The sequence below is a fragment of the Cataglyphis hispanica genome, chromosome 5 (assembly GCF_021464435.1).
Source record: "Cataglyphis hispanica isolate Lineage 1 chromosome 5, ULB_Chis1_1.0, whole genome shotgun sequence".
Lineage (NCBI taxonomy): Eukaryota > Metazoa > Arthropoda > Insecta > Hymenoptera > Formicidae > Cataglyphis > Cataglyphis hispanica.
The window spans coordinates 3,314,062-3,336,169 of record NC_065958.1 but is presented as its reverse complement, the minus strand read 5'-3'; the positions used below and the strand labels follow the sequence as shown (position 1 = coordinate 3,336,169).

The following is a 22,108-nucleotide window of genomic DNA, read 5'->3' as shown; positions in this document are numbered from 1 at the left end:
AAGAAAACTGAACGCGGGACAGAGTTTATCCCAATAGTAATATTTCTATTCCTTCGGTGTCCTGTTCGAGCACGGGATTTCACTCTCCCTTTTATTCCGGTTATTTCATATCTCGTCCTCTCATCCTCGTCTCTGTGCTTTCAGCCTGAGATAGGACTGACATAATTTTCCGAGATAGTGCCGGTCCCGTCCTTCCTCCCTCCCTGACCCCACCATCCCCCGAGTTTCCTTTCCTTCCGCCTTCGAGCTCGCCGACCGGCACACCGAGCTCCCTCTTTTTATATCCCTCCTCCTTCCTTCCTCGTTCTCCTTTTTTTCTCCTTTCTCCGCGCTGAAAGCAAAGGGATCGCGTAAGTCAGCCGATTCGAGGATCCACGCTTCTGCTGCCTTTTCTTACTCCCTTTCTCTCCTTTCTTTCCATTCTCTGTCGTCTTTCTCAAGTCTAGAGTTCATGTACATCTTTTCGAGTCAATTACGCTTCTTCCTGGCTGTCTCTTGTCTGTAAGTCGGAAAATGTCAAAGGCGCCGGATTTTCCTAATGATCGCATTACGTCGTATTATCACAGATTCGTTGAACAAAATCATGCATTCTGAATGATTACTGAAGAATTACCGGAATATTAATCTAATCTTAACGCTAGATAATTTACTCGCTCGATGAAGTTGAACAAAATTGTATTTTAACGAGCGAGTTTGAGTTGCCATTGTCGGACGATCCATTGTTATGATGTTGCAATATATACTCAGAGTGTTGGTTGATTAAGATCCCGTACATCTACCGAAGGCCAGGCAATTAAGGTTGTCCGCAACCACTATTGCATTGGTCGATCAAACTTGTCCCCGCATCTGTTACACATTGGTCAGCTAGGATTGCCCGTATCTGTATACATCGTTATTTATTGTACATTATTTTACCGATGTAAAAGCTACTGCCGCAGGTACCGAAATTGTAAATCTCTTTATCGTTATTTATTCGTTAATTTATCTGGAATGTATTGTACTTGTCGCCCTTCCTTGCTTTCGTACGAATCTTAACAATAAGCTCATAATTAATTTTGTCTTTTTGCTAATTTTGTTAATTAAGCAGACGTATAATAATTAATAAATGTCTCGTAGACAAAACGAGAGAAAAACTTTATGAGCTTATGTTATTATGCTTATATTATTACAAAGTATATTATCACAAATAAGTAAAAAAGAGAATCTTCACATATGTAAATGTATTAACATTATACCGTAAAAGCTAGATTTTTCTTTAATGCCACATAAAATGAAATTCTTGTTAAAAAAACAGATACTATTGCTCTTTAAATTTTTTTTTTGTTTTTATTTCCCAACGAGGCTGCGACGTAAACATCGTAATTTTCGGAGGCAAAGTTGAAAAATGATCGTTCGCTCTCAACAAATCTCATCCGCAGTTGTTTTATCGTTTCGCTGAGAGATACAAACCAATGTGATAAAAGGAAACGTTCCGTTTGCCGCGTTGAACTAGCGACCAACCACGGGCACGACAATTGGTAGTAAAGTTCACGTAGGTATCAAAGTTTCAACGTTCGCCGTGCATAACAGTTCACCGGCATTGTCACGTCAGCTATGCAAGACCGCGCTTCTTCCGTCCTCGCTTCATGGAGCAGTAGAGCCTTTAACTCTTTTTGGGAACGTAGGACTTGACTTTTATCGGAAAGTGATATTGCCGCAGCCGCGGATACCGCACTTTGAACGAGTAAGTCTAGAAAGCTCGTTGAAAGAAGAGTAGGTAGGGTGAAAAGAAAGAGAGAGAGAGAGAGAGAGAGAGAGAGAGAGAACTGAACAAGAACGCAGAGGCAACGAAAAAGAAGTAATTGAGCAAGAGGAGAAGAAGAAGAGAAAGAAAAGCAAGAAGAGGCAACTGACAAAGTCAAGACGGGAAAGTTCAAGGAATATGCTCGATCGTGACCAACTCTTCGGCGAACCCTTTTAAAATCGAGAATTCCGCGTCCTAGAAGAACGCGCGGAGAGTCAGGTGCCTTCTATGAGCGGAATACTTGTCCTTGAGTCTACCCACGATGGCATTCGAGATCCCCCTTTCTTCCCTCCCTCTCGCCTTCGCGTTCTCTCTATTTTCGGGTATCCATAGCTGGTCCTCGTCGTCGTTCGCGGACCCGAGCACGAGTTGCGATTGTGGCCGCGCCGGCCACTGAATTCAGCGACACGGAAAAGCCATTCTTCCATGAAAAGAACTCGGAGTCGTTCGTGCGACCCCCGTGGATGCCAATCGTAATCCACCATGTACCTCCATCGACGCCCGATGACGCTCATGGCTCTCGGACATCTGAACTTACAAGATTTCGCTCTCTCTCTCTCTCTCTCTCTCTCTCTCTCTCTTTCTCTATTGCCTTGTTTCTACTTTGCTTAACCAAGGGGAACAACGGCCGCGATGAATGAGATTACTGATAGCCACTCGACATCCTCCGTTTGCAATTCTCTGCAGTCTACCGCTTTAGATCCAAATGTATAGCAGCTTGTTCTACAACTAAAGATAGAATACTATTTGCTGAATATACATATATCTCAAATTAAATGGAAAATGGATAATAATGCGGCAATTATATTACTGTGTTAATGGAAGTGGAATCCTTCGATGTTTATAAGAGAATGTAGGAACACGATAGCAGTGTATTATTACTATTTATTAAGAGCTCTGGGCGGATTCTCTCGAATGTAGATATAATAGACGAAAAAGCACTGGCTTATATCGTGAAATAGAGAAATATAAATAGAAATAAATACATGCATTTAATATTATGTATAAGAGATTAAACTGCAGATTAAACAAAATTAAATAAACATGTTTACGTATAATCTCAAATGTAAATCAAATCATATAAATTAAATCCAAAAATAAAGTTTATAATAATAAATATATTTTAATGCATCTAGAATAACATATATTAATCTGTCATAACATTAGGTAATAAGTTTCGTATTTTGAGAATGGGAGATTCGAGCTCTTCTTTAAAGTCTTTCTTTGCTTCTACACAAAGCACTTGATCGAAATGAACATATGATCCTGCTTTTCGTTTTTGTTCACTGACGATGGCTTTTTATTGTACTACTTGTGATCGTAAGTATGTTTACCTTTACTCCCACCTCGTGACTGTGCCATGACCAATGTGAATATGTATATAAAATTCGCGGTCGACAAAGAACCCCAAGCCCCGGTATGGTAATAAATTTCCTTTACTCCGTAGCAAGCCTTACTATTCGTTATTACAAAGTACTTTGCATACACACCTCTCTCGATATATTTTTTATTACCAAATTACTAAAACGTCTGAACTGTACCGCGACACACATTTTACGCATGTGCGAGCCCCACGACCCCGACGAATTACGAGCGCGAATGCAAATGCATCGTCCTTCGCTTTCGTCCGGCAATTTCGAAGCACTTTAGGTCGATCCCTGTGGAGTTTTATCCGCCGTTTTATTGCGCGCGTTCTTGGAGCATTTCATACTAATCCGCTTACGGGCACACGAATTTCGGAGCATATGATTCCGAAGCGATTGCATACTGCCGTATGAGCGCATGTTCAATCTCCCGTAGTGCTTTCACCGGCTGATGCTCAATCGAGTGCTCTATATCTATATAATAATACTCGGGGACACGCAACGATAGATAGACCAGAAGGTATTCCACGAATTTCTCGTTCTCCGTTGTAATCTCAAAAGAGAGTATCTCGGGAACGAGAAGCTCTTTCTTGAGAAGCGGCCAAACCATCGTGAAAAACAAAAGTATCGAAAGACAGAACAAAGTTTATTTGGACGAAGAATATGTGGCAGACGGACGGATACTTGTCTCAAACAAGATCACGTGCGCGAGCGTGCATGCACGAGATGAGCATGGATCGAGCACGGAGTCCTCTTTCTATGCCACTGCAAACCCACACGAGCGTACGGACCTGAGCAACGGACCGCAGGTATTTACATAAGACTGTGCTTGCGACGCTTTATCCGGAGAACCTGTTACCTGCAGGCGAGGAAAAGGAGCGGCATGAAAGGAAACTCCTGACAAGATCCGTCAGGTCTTATATAAAATGTATAATCCCAGGATGTGTGCTTCGTTACCCTTCAAAAAAAAAAAGAGAAAAAGATTGTATCCACATTAAACTGCCGTCAGGATTTATAATAAAGAGAATAATGAAACGGCTGGAATGTGTTTGTATCGAAAAATTTGGTTTACATTGTTCCGCTTTTTCCGAGTATCTAATTGAATAATAATAAACTGTGTGAAGAGAACAAAATTGAAGTGCACAGAGAAAACGATCTCATGAAGTATTGTAAATGTCAAAAGAAAGTTTTGTGACTAACAAGATATTATTATTAATAATTGCATATATTTTATTATGTTTACATTATGTGATTAAAAAAATTAAATAATATTTTAAAAAATTCGTTTTCAACTGCGAACTTCATATATACACACACACACACATTAAACAATCATATCTATTAATAACATTGCGATACAAGGGATATGATATTGCAGAAAGATAAATACAATATATAAAATAACATAAATATTTTTATAAAATAAACTTTTATATAATATCTCTGCTTCTTTCTCTTTCTCTCGTAATAAACTTTTGTATTACATTTAATTTAATTCTTCTTAATTAGGAGAGACAAATACATCTGTTTATTTATAAAAGATTTAATTCAGGAGGAATTATTCTTATATAAAATTTATTTTATAATATTCTAATATTAAAAAAAAAAACAAATAAAGTCCACTCGCGGCATGTTGTTTTCACTGACAGACATGCGATGGTCTGTTTGTTGAAGTCACTCAATTGCGTCGCGTGACTCACGCACCGGCGCGACGTCCGTAAACTCACGTGACCTTGCTTAACAACTGTTCGTAGACTTATTTGAATGAATCAGCTGTGCATACGTGTACGTATAGTATAGACGCGACCTATCCTATTCTTCTCAATTCGCGCGTACTCGATTTTTATTTTGATAAGCGCCAATAATTTTGTGAAAAATCAAGGTATCGGTGACAAAGATGAATCTCCATGATTTTTCTCATTTTATTTATCGTTTTTTTCATGAGGATTTTTTACCAAATGGATTTTATAGGCTGTGCATTATTTTGTATCTATAATAATTTATGTAAAAAATTATTATATTAAATTATTATATTAAAGCTGTTTAATATTATTATATATGTAATATAATAATATTATTATATATGTAAATAATATAATAATAATTAATAATTAAAATAATAAAATAAAAATAGATGAAATATACGGACGATATCCTAGTATTATATAAAGTAGAAAAGGCCTAAATTTCTTAAAGCTACGTACGATGGCTTAGATATAACATCAATTTAGGTAATGTAGGTAACATATTTATTACGTTGTATGCTGATTTTTATATTTCTTCTCTATTTTGATTAATGGACTCGAGAATACATTACGACGATACATACGCGCGCGCATGTATAAAATATATTGTATACTCTCCTTTACATTTATTTAAAGCCAACATAAAATTCTATAGGGACAATAAGTTTATCGATTCGATATTTGCGTGTTACTCTTGCCAAGAAAGAGAAACGAAAAGAAAAAACACAAGCAAAGTTTGGAACGATTGAAAGACGAGCTTGTATGTAAAGTTTATAATTTTTCAATTTTATAATGTTTACTAAAAAATCAAAGATGTTACGCGTGTGAAAATTTGGTAAAGTACAATGCCGTTTTTATTACGAGCACACATTTTGTCTCGAAAAATTGGAGAAAAAATTGTTTTAAAAAGAAAATTCTAATTCGTTTTTTACGGTCTTATAAATACGTAAAATTAAAAAAACAATATATAGATAAAAAGTGAAACTTATCCAAGGAAACGTTGCGAGTTATAATAAGTTTTTATTAGTGAAAACTTATAAGCTCTGATATTATCATTTTATTGTTAATATTTCGAATAATTTTTAGATTATTTTAATTATCAAATTACAATAATATACATTTTAAAATTTGCTAATATTTTTATTTTTTTAATATATACTATATTTCTTAATGTCATACATGTTTTAGATTAAAATCTTTCTTTATCTTGAAATAGAAATGCTGAGACATATGCGCGCACATTTACCAATATCAGATTCCGAATATTTACATAGGTACGAACCCTTAATACTTAACAGTAGGAAAGGAGGAAATGAAAGAGAACGAGAAAGGATAACGCGAAGATAGAAACCGGAGAATATGAAATGGTGAAGGAAGGTTCGCGCGGAAAGATCCGCCAAGTCGTATACAAAATTCATAATCTCACGGCGTTATAATGTTTGCCGGTATAGCGCGGAGGTGTAGAGAGTGCTGGTATGCATAAAGTGTGGTGATGGCGCGGTATACGAGGATCCTGGAAGAAGCGGAGACGGAGTATGAACCGCGGCAAGAAAAGAGAAGAGAAGAGAAGAGACGAGTAGGGTCGGAGGGAAATATTATGACTCGAAGCAGCAGGAGACTGTAATGGATCGCCGTGAGCGGGCACAGGGGCCACGGGCTGCATTCCCACTTTATAAATCACCACCTGTACTTAGGTACTGAAAAATCGGCTCCAGGGGAAAATGACGGTGGGTACTTAAAGAGGGGTAGGGGGAGGGGGTGTGAGTTCTGATTTTTTCGCAGGCTCATCCTTCTCCCTATGGAATTATGTGAAATTACGGGAGAAGGATAAGACTCTTTAGAATCATCGGAATAGCAAAAATCAAATTTTTTGTGGAGAACTTAATGCGATTGTCGAAGATTTTCTCGATTTAATGTTAATTTTGGTATAACGTATCGAAAAAGAGTGTGAGAAATTTTTATCACGCTTTTCTTCTCTTTCTATTTTAAATGTTTTTTTTTTTTTTTTAATAATCTGTGAAGAGAATCTATAAATTAAAAGTGAAATAAAATTGAATATATTACATTGTTGTAATTAAATTATAAAAAAAATGTACATATAATTGATCTTCTATACATGAAACATAATATTATTGGATTTGCATTTATTTTTAAAAATGCTCGTACGATTAAATAACAGAAACAAAGTCTTTTGGCGTATAAATGCTATTGCTTCTTTGTCCTAGAAATATCTTAAAGTCACCGTTTCTAACTCCAACGAAAGACGTTATACCAACGGATCGGATTGATCACTTTTAACGGGAGCCGTTCATCCGACTTTCTCTATTCGATTGTAAATCGTAGAACAATAGAGTACGTATACTCTCGGAGAGGAGGAGAGCGAGCGGTGCGCGTTTTCGAGACGTCTTTCGTTCTCTCTTTTGCCTAGGCGGAACCATCGCCATTATTTGAAAGAGCTTTTAAGGCAAGCTCCCTTTTACATGATTAAGAATGTTCTTGCTTGGATGCCTCTTACTTAGCGCAAAGTTCCTCGCGGACTTAAAGCGCTTAATCTTCTTTGCCAAATAGTAGCTCCTTGTACCAGCTGGATAATGGTGGACTGCATCATAATAACTTGATGCCCGGGATTTGGTTGCGACTCTCATCCATACCTGCATTTGTTACATCCCTCGCGACAGTAATGATCGCATTAAGCATATATCATTTAACAGTGTCGAATGTTCCGTTACGAATCTGTGATATACAATAATTGTAATATGACAGATGCACTTGAACGATATCCCTGATTGAATTTGCTTCCTTAAGCACTTTCGTTTGTCACAAGATCTATATCTCATGGAATTATCCCTATTACTTGGTTTCATCGATCAATTTCTGCGCACATTCCGTATTACTGCCGCGCCTGTCCATCATGCCGATTAAATTTTGTTACGGGAAAACGTGCGCGCGTATTTGAATACGCGCTTAGTCTTGGGAGGGAAATGGGTGGGTACGACCGAACGTGGGCGGACATCCTGGTCGGACACGAATAAAATTACCGACGGACGGATTGAGATTTCTGATGGATAGATACTCCGAGCAAATTGTGTTGACCCAAGCTCGCATTAACGGGGGAACACTAATTTCGACGGTGATTGCCAATTTACATGGATACGAGGTATGCCCGACTTGCATGACATAATCATGTTGTAAATATACAGTAAAGACTGTTGCGCGTAATAGTTGACGCGAACAATTAAACGATTAGTTTTGCAATTTCTAACAACTTTCTGGAATTTCAATTGTTTTCAATAGATTTTTTTTTCTCACTAGCGTGTAACAACAGTTCAAAACAATTTAAAGTTTAAAAGTAATTAAACACGTATTTTCTCGTTTGCTACATCCATTTTATTGTTATGTTCGCGGCGCGATATTTCCTGCCACAAAATAATAATATAATAACAAGACCAACAAAATAATAGAGCTTGATCCATATTTTCAAATATCCTTCGATGTATGAATATTTCACACGTACATTTTCCATTTTAAGTTTTTATCAATAACAATATAATTTTGTTTTACCTCAAATCCGTAACCAAACACGTAAACTTGCTATAAAATAAAATGTATATGCTGCATGCGTTATAATTTATTATACGTAATTAATTAACTGAGAATCGTACACTATAATAATTGATTATCATCGTACGTTCAGTTCTTTTACTACACAAAATACTACATATGATATCATATCACTTTTCGTAATTAATTAAATTAATAATTATAATATACAATACGGCAGAGGCCATCGCGCAATTTTGAATCTGAAATTTTGATTAATTCCCGAACTTTGCTGTGATGAGGAATCTCGTTTGTATTACACGTGTGGGACACGATCATTTATTTTGTTATCTCACGTAACGCTGTTGAACCGGATGCGACTAACGTAATTACAAAGCTAACTGTACGAAGAAATTAAATTAATTAGATCACCGACACAATATGGTATTTACGAGGTACTAATAATAACTGTGTATGTCCTATTTTGTCCCTCGCGCCGCTACAGTTACCTATACGTTTGTGAAGGCATGTAGTTAGCGTGATGTGTCATGCACAATGATACCTAATGATAACAACGTTTACATTTCATTTATAACTACAAATATAACTAAATTACAAGTTGGCCGTAAACACGAACAAGCTGAAACGCATTTAGCGCGCGTATTAAGCGCGTGCTGCCTGCGTGTTGCGGTGTGTGACGTTACAATTTTGGCCGCGTAATTCACGCGATTATTTTGCAACATAACGAAATACGTTATAACTCAAAGTGGGCATAATCGTGGAAAAATATTTTAATATTTATCGAATAAAATTTGTCGAACACACTGGAAAAAGAACAAGCGATTCCCATTGTAAACATTTAATAACATAAACGTCAACATATATAAATATACATATATTGACATGAATTTTGTATATATATATATATATATATATATATATATATATATATGAGATAATTGGCTCTCCGAACGTTAATGTCACCGCTGCATTACGAGAGGCATCTAACAATAATTAAATTTATACTTAACTGAGTTGCAATACCAGCCGGCCTCAATATAATTATGGACGAACCGCGCGACGTGATTCAAACGCGAGTCGCCCGTTGATGCGGGAACCAGATACGTATTTTGCTCACGTATCGCGGTCTATTAGTTAATTATTCGACGCGACATAGGTTATCTTGATAGGACGCTGCGGCCGGATGCATCTCGCGCGGTACAATCTGCCGCGTAACGAGAGTCTGCCCCGCCTGTGCCTGTACGCTGCCTCACGTATTGCGGAATTCAACGAACGCGCGCCCGGCCTCGATGCTGTCGACAAACAACAAACAGGAAATTATACGGTAGCGGAATGCGCGAAGATACACGCGATTTTAATCCGGCTTAACCACCTGACGGACGAGACAGGGGTAGCAACGAAACCTATTTGTCTTGTTTCGGTGCAAATCATGCACTGATATAAAAACTGTATACAAATTTAAAATACACGTTTTTTCCTATCGAAATCACATACACGCAATTTAAATAAAAACAAAGTATACTTTCAAAAAGCACAAACACATACACATGTATCTTATATTTTATTTACATTTTTCAACTTTAATTGTTATTAAAATTTTAATTTAAGATTTGTATAAAAAAATATCTATTTAAAGAATACAAAAATATTATGGGAAGAATAAAACATTCAACTATATTACATGTTCCATAGATGTAATTCTGACAAGATAGCTTTCTCTAATGCATCTTATATATATGTATATATATTGTTATGACGCTGTCATAATCGATCGTGTCGAGAAATGTGCCGGAATTTCTTCTCGCGATTCATGATCGCATTTATTGATAACGCATCACGTCGATCATGAATAGCATAAAGGCTTCTTGAACTATCTCATAATCGAACAAAGAGGAACCTTGCATTTTTTTATATTATCGAAGTATGAGGAGAAGCGAACTGACTGTGATATGTAGATATAAGAATTTTCGTACCGATTCGCGACACCGTGAGAATGAAAAAACTTAATCTTTTATTCAGTTTATTCCATTGCGAAAATAGAGCAAATGAAAATATGAATCTTCACTATGCGCTTTATATGACATGAGAGAAATAGAAAGAGAGAGGAGAGGAGAGGAGGCGAATCGGATAATTACGGTAGATAGACGGTAATTAAAATGTTTACCACGTTCCGAGCGGCAACGACTTTCATTTTGCCCTTCGTGAGCGTTATGATCGATTGAAATTAAGAGCTGAATTAGCATCCGCGAAGTGGATTCGATGACTCCTTCCCTCGCGAAGTGATTAATATTAATAATTTGAAACCTTCCCTTTCCAGAGTACCATCGAAATATATTTGCAAACGGTAATATTTTAAATTGCCCTAGAGCTCGTTTCCACGATTCATGTCGTATTATAATATACAACCAATCAGCATAAAAACTCATAGACCACTCGTGTTAAGCTCGTTTTTTTTTCCACCTCCCATTCACATTACCGGCTATTTCCATTAATTTCCTTCAATTTTTTCATCGTTAAGAGTACCGTGTTACATTAACCTACTCGTGCTAATTAAAGTCAATATTGCAAAGTTTCGTATTAAACAATCGGTGCTGCCGTTTCATCGCGAGCTCGAAAAAGTTTCCGCTCGCGCTGAGGTTGTCGCGCTCTACGGTGAGATCTACGACAGAAATAGCGCGAACGAACGAGCAATCGATTCTCGAACTTCTTTCCACGAAAAGCGGGAAAAGAAGCGAATCAAGACGGCGCTCTTCTTACTTCTCTACCAGTCGCCCACTCGAGAGAGGAGTTTTCGGAAATTATTCAACCTCCCTCATCTCTCTTTCTTTCATCTCTCTTTCTCTCTTTTCTTTTTGGTGAGCTCTCTTGTGCTGGGGTGCCGGCCGGGGAGCGTACCGTATTAACATAAAGCGGATTCAATATCTGCGGATAAGAACTTAATTTAAATCCCCGGAATATCTTAAAGGATACAATATCAGATCACTCTCACTGGAGAACGAGAGAAAGACGTTGTGGCCTGTCACTCGTCTCCTTCGGACTTCTCGGAGGGTATCCGGTATGGATGTAAATCGAGTTACCTCGTTAGGTCATTGTCGCTGAATTGGATTTGTCGCGAAGGCTGACTCGTGATTAGCCGAGGCGTTTGCTGAGAGCGGAGTGCACGGCTGGGTGACTTTGCGGAAACGTCTCGCGTTTGCGGATTCGATCCACCAACGCGATGCATTCTACGGACGCCAAGGAACATTATTATTTTGCTTTAAACGTGCAGCTAACAAGCGTACGGATTTGTCCTTGTTCGACCACAAACTTATCTCGAAACAAAGCACACTGTAAAAAGAATGCTATTTTATTGAATGCATTTAAGCCGGTACTAGTATCGTCATTTTTACGATTGCATCTATAAAGAAAGAAGGATTTTCCCTTTTGAAAATAAAAAAATAAATAAAGCAATATATATATATATATATATATATATATATATATATATATATATATATCGTTCTTATTAACTAGTAGCGAACCAGGTTCAAATTGGCTAGTCTCTGCAAATTTGCGTTTATTTCGAGAATCGATGCAATCGTTGTGGTGCACGTAGACTATTATTCTGTATAACAGCCGATAAGGACAAGGGATCCCGGTGATTACTGAATAATCGCGAAAATACTGTATTATCCTTGTCAAATAATTTAGGGATAAACACGCTGAAATCGAGGCACGAAGATTCAACGTATCGTAAATGTGAGAACCCATAGTGTTACAAGCAGTGATAACACTGATAAGGATAGTATAAGAGAATGTAGATAACAATAGATTGAGTAATCGAGATTCAAAGCAAAATTCGTCGATACACTAATCGAATTATCTTGCAATAAGAGTTTTTTACTGCACTTGATTTGATTATAAATATTTGATTATAAATATTGTCAAATTTATTGTTTTTTAAAAGCAATTGAAATTGCGCAAAGTTATTTATATACTCGATCGTTGAGTTTGAAATATAATATTTTCAAAAATAAATATCATGTTTGAAAGAAAAATTAAACAAAGTTTTGAATTTCTAATTGTTTTATTCTACGAAAACTATTCCGGAAAAAGCTACCTTGTAAATAATTAATGAATATATTTTACAATTTTACATTAAAATCGGTACGCACAGTTAGAACGATAAATCGTGAAATTGCTAAAAGTCTCCACAACTTTGATTTTTTGCTCGATTAATAGGACGCTGCACCGAATATCTTTCTCGCGAAAAGAAAATTGCTGCATTGATTAAAGATGCCGAGAATGGTGGCGGTCGTCAGAGTTAAATCTCTCTGTCACAACTGGCCGTTTATATTGTTCCCGATATTCAATTACAAGGTTGTGAACTCTAATCGCGTGAGAGAAGTTAAAGGAAGTTTTAATGGTTTGTGACGGCGAGAGAAGGTTTCAGTCAAAGGTCAGACACGGATGGCAATCGAATTTTCGATCGGCGACACGCAATGCGCATCAACGAATATTGCCTGTCGTGGTAACAAAAAAAAAGGAAACTTGGACGCCGCGTGCGGCGCCGATCGATATTCAATTCGTTGCTGATAAAATAATTTCAATTTTGCTCTTGAGTGGAAAAATACGAGTGCTATTACGCTAGGGCAAATTGAACGCAACTTGGACTACAATTTCCGATACTTGCAATTAGTCGCGCGTGCAAATTACCGTCGATACGCGAATCGTTCTGTTTTTGCGCGAGGATAAACTAGCGCAAGCTAGTTATGTAAATTTCTGACTATTAGACGATTATAGTCGCCAAAGTTGGCGTAGCGCGCCCATCGAATGATACAATCGCGCAACGATTGTGATAGTTGCGAGTCGTACACAAGTTTCGCATTGTTTGGACTATTCGAATAGTCACTTGTATGTATCGTCCCAATTGCAGTTTCTCCATATAATTTCGGTTGTGACTGGAATTACGCAGGAACCTCGGAACTGCCGACAACGAAATGTTTTAATTACGTAGAGGGAGAAGTTTCATAGTCCGGCGAGTAGAGCGATAACGCGGGAGTGAAAGATTGCAAAATACTCGCGTGACATACAATGAAAATGGATGTGGGCATAGTGGAGTTTCCATGGTGACTAATTCATCATAATTTGAGTGATTCAAATAAACCACCGTTGCTTGACAGTTAATTACGTATACATACCAACACGACAATATCTTGATATAATTTTATTTCTGCGCTTGTGCGACGGATATTAAAAATCATGTTGCCTTTAAGCTCGAGGGGAAAGTATGCAAATGTATCTTTCTTTAGGAGAAAGGAGCGAGATTTTAAATCTCGCAAATTGAATTGAACGTTGCCTCAGTGGTCACAGTCTGTCACGAGTCAGACACGGCGAATAATAGAGTGCCACAGCTACTGTCAGTCGACATTTCAATATCATATTCACGGTCTTACGAGCAATGCCGATATAAATATAGCATTCATCATACTTTCCGATACTTATTAAGTATTGAAGTTGCCGTCACGGAAATACTGAAAGTCTGCCAGTGCCAGTGCATCGCTCAATTGACAATAATAGCGAGAGAAAAAGCCGCGCATCGGGAAAAATCTCGAACGCGCGCGCGTGCAAAAAAACGGTAGAAGGGAAAGGGTGCGATCGGCTTGGAGACCGCGGCTTTGATAGGAACTGCGGGAAAAGCGAAGATGAAAGCATCGGAGTTCGAAAGACGAGTGAGAAAGAAGAAAAGAACATATATATATATATATATATATATATATATATATATATATATATGCGAGGAAATAGTGGAGATTCCGCGGTTCTCGAGTATGCGGGCGAGAAACGAAAGAGAGAAAATAAGGATAAAAAGGAAGCGAATTATTGGTCGACATGGAGAAAAACGAAGGATCGAAGGGGGAAAATGATAGGAAGGCAGACAGCTGTGGAGAGACCGCGAGAGAACGAGAATAACGATGAAGAAAGAGAGAGAATATATATGTATATATATATGAGAGGAGAGAAAAAGAGAGAAAACTAGACAAGGGATGAAGAAGGGAGAGGAGAGAAAGGATAGAGAGGATAGGGAGAAAGAGGGAGAGAGAAGGAGGAGATGCAGGAGAGGAGAAGAACGACGCCAAAGGGCGAGAGGTGCAGCAGGGTTGCTGTACGAGCGACTGAGAGAGGAAATCAATGTGAGGGTATGAGACACTGGTGGGGAAGCTGGGCACCAATCAATAGACGCGCGGCGGCGCCCCACCTGTCAACGCGCGCGGAGATAAACACAGGTACGTAGACTGGTGTTTAAAGGCACTGATATCTAAGCGAGCGATATGTCAGTGCGTATGTCTACGAATAAGCCTGACACAGGGAGAGACATTGTCAAGGATCTCAAAACTCTTGCTTTTTATTATCTCATCCCGCGCCTCATCATTGTGAACGATTCGCTGACGGAGATAAACGGAAGTATCTATTCGAGTATTACGACTAGGGTTATATAGACGGCAGACTTGTATCGCTATAGACGATATAAGTTTGACGAACATATGTTTCTCGTGTGTACGAGAGTACCTGGAATATTTGAACGAAGCCTTTTCGCTCACTACGCATTATCGCGCACGTCCATAGAGGAGAATTAATAGTTCCACATTTTTATATAAAACGATCTCGTGAAAATTGAATTTAGCTATCGGTGTCATAGCAAACGATAATATTCATCCTTTCGATATACAGCTCTCAATTAAACCGCCAACTCTTGTCAATTGGTAATAAGAATATACTGATTCTGTAATAAGTGTAAGCCCTACGCAGTGATTTACCGTCCAAGTTTTGCACGTCGTATTTATAAGAAAGCCAATATATTCACTGAGTTTTTTTCTCTCTCCTCTTTCTAAGATGCATTATATAAATACCTATATTACGGAGTGATCGTTTATCGTTAAAACTCGTTAGACCTTTGTGCTACCGACATGATAACGGCGTGTATCGTTAATCCGGGAATTAAGCGACGTTATTCTTTTCAATTTATAAGCAGAGCATTATTTAAGTTACTACCCGCGACCGCAATAAGTTTACGAACCACCTAAATTGCAATATAAATCTCTAATGTAACGTTACTTTTCCTCTTTCATTGCGATTGTTTCCTCGTAGTCGGCAAAATTTTTGCAGCCCGCAAATTTCCGCCGCTTTTGACACAGTGAACGAAGAGCGGGTTAATTAATATTAGCTTAATGTGTCGCTGGCGGCAATGCGGTGTTGCGGATTTTATTGTAATTACAATCCAGTTACGCGGTTGTATTTTCGCTGACGCCGATTTTCCTAGTTAACGAAACGCTCGCGGCACGATGTAAAACAATTTTAATATCGACGAAGATATTCAGCAAATATATGTACATCGGCGCAGGCGAAAGAGAGAACGGGACGGGACGGGTGATTGCGAGGAGAGCCGGACGGAAACGAGCAAAAGAGCGTATTAAGCACAGCGCGGACCGAATTCCGATTCGTCCTTTCAAGTATTTTAATCAAATGATATTAGCGCGACGCGCCCGATATCACGTGGACCGTATCGCACGACGAATGTCTTTCGGTTTAATCTCCTGTCTCGCTTGGACAACATAAAACCGCTTCAAAGGCATTAATTACCTGCGTGTGTTAATTATTAAGCACACGTATGTGCAATAATAATCTCCCTTTATCGTCGTCCCGATAATTCCGCTCTCACGGCCAGCAATTTAAATATCTTGTCAAATATTCGTGGGACAAGAGAATTCCGTTCGCGGTAAACCTCGAATTAAGGCTGCAGGCAGAATATAAGCGGTACGTTCTCTGGGATATCAATTACGTGTAATTAGCGAGACGTTATTGTGGTGTAATCGCGCTGCGTCGTCCGAATTACAATGGAAAATTCTTTCGGCGGCGTTTTCCGCGGGACGATGTGCAGCGAGCATAATAGCTTAGATTGCCGCACAGTATCTCGTCCGCGCTCGTCGTTCTCTCTGTGCGTTCAGCGAGATAATAAAATTATGCGCCTCGTAAAACACTACGACGCTACGGTACTCGTGTCTTGACACACGCGCGCAATCGTTTAAAGCGCGCATACATAAGATTATTCGCGGATTCAGCGAAATATATCAAGTCGGATATCGCAAGATCAATATTCAGTATTTAGTAGCAACGAATGTAATTGAAATACTATTGTATAATATAATTTTAATTTATTAATATAAAAAGTACGATTCAATAAAATATATGAAATAATATCTCAATTTTATTTAACTAATCGCTTTTGCTTACTTATATCTGCTGCTTTTTCAAACGTCTTATATTTGTAAAATATTCTTTAAACTTGACGTAAACTTGACAAATAAACAAACAGGATAAATTAATTTTTAATATCTCTAAATTCTACGTTCATTGTAAGATTTTTTTACATCCTGTTTTGCGAATATAACGGAGACAAAAATCTTTATTATTAGCTCGGCTGACAGTGTAATTTTCAATTTTGGGTAGGATAATTCTTGTCCAGCGTACATTGTTCGTCGCGTACAATGCCGAAGAGTTAATAACTGTATGGATTACGCGCGCAAAGCAATATCTCTGTGCTCGCCTGTAACAATAAGTATAAAATCACGTCGCACGATGTTGCGGCCGCGATGTCCTGTCCACTTCCAGTTTACTGTCGGCCGGGATTTCGCAAGCGGATCGTAATACTACTTTGTTTTAAACTTTCCCACCGATATTTCACGAGACGCAGCGCAAAACTGCGAAATTAGGTGCTCTCATGAAAGCAAAGAAAAATCCACGTGTGATGGACGTGAAAGCAGGCAGGCAGGCAGGCAGGCAAGGCAGGCGGAAGAAATGAAACGAGAAAAGAGACGCTATAATATCGCGTGTAACACTTTGGAGAGCGTATCTTATTCGCCGCGTGAAAAGTTCTCTCATTGCTAGGGCGAGGAAAAACAGCTTCTGGGCGCGGCGACGTTTGGCGCGTTACAACTTGGAAAGTCGTAACGAAAATTATTTCGATACAAGTTTGTCAATTCGCACGATTGCCCGTTCTTCCCGTTCGCTACCTCTCTGCATTTGCAACTAACTTGGAGAAGTGTACATTTTATATACGTCCCCGACACCTCTTCTCTCTCTCTCTCTCTCTCTCTCTCCCCCCCTCTCTTGGTGCTTCCCGGCCAGATATTAATGGTAACGTTGGATGCTCGGAATAACGAAGACACAAAGTGCAGTATTCAGCGCTGACAGTTACTCGATTATACGACGCATACTGTGTTAGCGTATATCATCGATCACTTCATCGACAGCAGCATCTGGAATATGCGATACATTTGACGTGAAATAAATAGCTTGATAAATGCACGCAGCCATATTATTTTTACAGTGTGACGAGATGTCAGCGTTTTCATCGGGATCGCGAAATATTTCTACGAAATATTTTTAACTTTGTGTCCAAAACTGAAATATCTGTACAAACGCATTGTACAAACAATCATCGCGTGATGCCTTATCAACTTCGAGAAATAGATTCAGCGGATTTATCGGATATGTAGTCGGTTTACGGTAAATTACATGACGAGCGATAGCATTAATATTGGTACGTATTACCGACTATTAACGCCGAATGGATCGGTGTAATTACACGGGCCTCGTATGCAGACGCTGCCTGAACAGACGTCGGTTTGTACTACTACACCGTATGTGAGTCAGTAGTAAACGGAGCGCCGCACATCAGACATCCGATACAGGGTGTCGCGTCGGATTATCACATCCGATTTCATGACGGGGGCAGAGTAATCGCGTTTCCTCGCGACATTTACTAAGTTCGCGAATTCTACGTATCCAAAATTTATGCGACTAATCTGGAGAGGAAAAGAGAGAAAGAGAATTAATACCGCATACATTTTCAGCGTATATTTATATTTTGCATAAAATATAACTTTTTTCAACTTATTAAATATATTTAAGATATTATTTTTATAAATATGAGGAGCTTGAATAATTAAATAATTAATTTTTATTTATTTTTATGTATATTACGGACTCTTCGTGTAAATTTAGTCTCTCCGCAAAAAGCCTTGGCTTTTTATAAAATGTGTCGGTCGTCTCTTTAAAGATCCAGCTCTTTATAAAAAGGATGAGCCTTTTATAAAAAGACTGATTTTACAAAAAGCTTGCAACATGTACAACGTGGTATAAAATTTACATTGTTACAAAAATGTAAGTACTTAATTAAGTTTGCTATCTTTTGTTTTCAGGTGCCATTTTCGAGCAAGGTACCGACGAAGTACAATCCGCCTTCAAGTTCGCGATGGTGAATCACAATCAAAATATTACGACTCGCAAATTTGAGCTGCAAGCCTTCGTGGATGTGATTAATACAGCGGATGCCTACAAGTTATCTCGTCTAAGTAAGTGCAGAGTACACTCTTTCCGCACGAAATCGCGTTATTCGGTTCACGTATCGTGCTGCATGTGCAACATTTTTCTTCCAGAATTGTAGATATCTACACGTCGACGAGACATACTCGCGAAGAAAACTGAATCATAGACGTTCGCAGAGGCCGTTAAATATTTCATAGACATCTTGAAACGTCGATCGTCGCCCTGCTCCGCACCCTGCTCCATTCAAACCGAATTCCATCGCGAATATTCCTCTGGATTGTCCCGACAATTTTTCATGACTACATTTAGAGTGTCTGAAAAGCCCGTGTGCGCGCGGAACGCGGAATTTCGTTTCTGTCTCACGCGAGTGGAAATCGATTTCGCGTTTTGTTAGCGATATCTATACCGGTGTCAAGCGCGGTGACTTATCAACAATGCTGAGGCGCGTACGTGCCGGGAGCACGACATCTCCACGCCATTGAATACGCTGTAGCGCTTCATGTCGGATATGAAATAAGTAACATTTCGTTTCTATAGCATCGGCGCGCAGATACTAATCTCGCTACCTCGCTGGCGAAACGCTTCCATTTCCTGACGCTATGAGGTACGATAAAGAGAGACCAAAGACCTTTCTCGCTTGCCTTCAAGAAAGCGTACCTTGTTGGAATCAATCGATTAGTTTTGCATCGATGCAGTTTTGTAATTATGGAAAAATATGTAACAATTGAAATATTACTTTGTTCATCTCCCTCCAAAAATTTGCAAAGTTTTTAGGACACAGGGAGCTTTCCAACAAGAAAACGCAAGTAGACACAATGCCACGTAATTGGCTATCAAACAGAAAATTTTGAAAGTCTCGAAAATTTTTCTATTTGACAATTATTTGTGTGATATTGTGTTCATGTGTGTTTTTCGCTGGAAGACTCTCAAAATAATTATTCGTGAAATTTCTTCTGTAGAAATTTAATACGATAAATTATAATATAGAATTTTGCATAAATTGATTTACCCAAATTCGTCGATCACAATCTCAATTTCATGATTAAATTCCGTTTAATCATGCGATCAAGTTAATGGAATTGTCTCATTGTTATGTTACTACGTGATTCGACATTCGCTTGCTCTCAATGGTGCCATCCAGCACTCAATGGTGTGAGAAGTTCCGGAATTATCCGAAGAGCTATTACATGTCACTTATCCTGATTTACGCCGGAGCGTAGCAGGCGTGAATTTTCACGATAACAGTTTATAATGAAGATATAATGTATATCCTTCTTGATAACATGTTGCAGGATACTTAATTCTGTCATCGTGTATATGCCACACGCTCAACATATTATTTATAAAATTCACAATTGTCAATATTCTCATTAATTGAGAAATTATATAATAATGGAAAGCATTATAATTTATATATAATTTTGATCAAAATAGGCCTTTGATCAAAATTTTACCTCCCTGATACATTTTCCATTGCGTCTTTCTTGCTTTGAATTGATGTTTGTGGCTGCCCTCGCATTATTGACATCCTTTCACTTCGGAATTCATAGTAGCTTCTCACTTTGTCGTCTGTCGCGTATAACGTCGAAATTCGAAAGAGCTGATCGACCGGTTTATACCCGCGGACCGTTTGACGGCTCCTAACCAAGGGGCGTCGGTCCAATCGAGCTACATTGGTCTCCGGCTTTGAAGTCGATCGGAACCGTAAACGGATAGAAAGACAAAGAGCACTTGGAAGTGCCAAAGATATCGGTATCTCCGACCATCATCGACGAATTCGCAGTTATTACATCATACTACTATAAAGAGATTTTATGACTGTAAGGTGAAGCTTTTTCGAATTTTTCCAGATATCAAATACTTATTTACTTTGTATGTGATCAAACCGCGATGACTGACAACCATTTTGCTAAATAGCAGTTCTAGAAAAACCAGTCCAGAAAAGATCATTGACGGATTTGTCCGATTTTTACAAATAGAAATCACGTTATCGATTAATTCTTTTTTTTTTTTGCAATGATAATTTGAATATAACGTAAAAATTAATTTGTCTGACTTGCTCGGCTATGATTACGATATAGAATGTCGTGATAACCGCAGCGATTCCATTAACTCAAGAATTCGTGGCTAGAACTTGCCGACAGGCTGATTCGTCCTGGCGATCGTCGTGGCGATGCAAATATTTGGGCCAATGGGCAGGAAGGCCGTGTTACAGTACTTAGTTCCGTTAATTCTATTAACGTTGGTCGGTTCACCCGGATCAAGGGTTTTGTTATAATCCCACAGTGAGACCGCTTTCTGCTCAACAAATCTATTACCAGATTGCATCCCGCTTAATATTTTGGTTTGCTAAGACGATAGAATGACTTTTCTTTCGACATTTGTGTTTACATACAACTCGAAAAAGTTGATAGAAAGAAAAGTTTATATTATTATTTTTGTGTATCATTGTTTTATCATTATATACCATATCTACAATATTCAAAATAGTGAAATTTTAAAAATTAATTAAATGTTTTAATTACACAATATCTATAAAATAATAATATAATAATTAGACTGTAGCAATTTAGAATTAATACATCGGTAATTTCTCTAATGTTATAGAATATTCATATATGAATATGATGAAAGACATTTACATTTCATATATTTGACATTTCGCTATAGAAAGAGATGACTTGATGATATTATTAATTTTAATTATCTACCGCGCGTAAAACGAGTTTTTAAATAGCAAATATCATTGGAATAAAGAGAGATGAAAAAAGCGTTCTCTCATGATAAAAGAAAAACAACCTACTGCATAGTATTTTCGTAATAGGGCTCATCTTCTTTCCTTTTTTCATAACATTTATATTCAATTTTACACAGATATAGTGGAGCTATAGCTTTACCTAGAAAATAACAGACAGGGAAAATCATTATAAAACTGGACTGTCTCTCCCTTTTAAGCATGCACAGGCACACGTATTTTCATTTCTATTCAATACACTTCATTCATATTCGTTGAGCATTACGTGTGAAGTCCGATAAAACAAACGTGTAGACTAAAGCAGGCGCCATCAGAAAGACAGAATATTCATGTTCCATCGCTTAGAAATCGCATTCTATCCATCTCGTATACAAACTCACGCATCAAGAACATTAATAATTTCTTATTCTAATATAACAGTATGCAAATATCAAACAACCCGCGGATCAATCCGCGAGCCAAATCTGAAATATGAAGTAGGAATATCGTTAAATAAATCTAACCCCTTAATACTTTCAATAACGTTCGCTCT

General features: G+C 38.1%; 1 protein-coding gene across 9 annotated transcripts in view; it reads left to right on the top strand.

Annotated features, from left to right (window-relative positions):
- LOC126849663 (glutamate receptor 1) overlaps window positions 1-22,108 on the top strand; it is a 215,976-nt gene that overhangs the window by 98,828 nt on the left and 95,040 nt on the right. For 8 of the 9 annotated variants that reach the window (XR_007687423.1, XM_050591707.1, XM_050591710.1 and 5 more), the window contains one exon: window positions 18,695-18,847. The exons of the other annotated variant lie outside the window; for it this stretch is intronic. Coding sequence is in view for 7 of the 8 variants with exons in the window: in XM_050591707.1 (XP_050447664.1) it covers window positions 18,695-18,847 (153 nt within the window). In the remaining variant the exon portion in view is untranslated. The remainder of the gene's footprint in view (window positions 1-18,694; window positions 18,848-22,108) is intronic. 9 annotated transcript variants of the gene reach the window in all.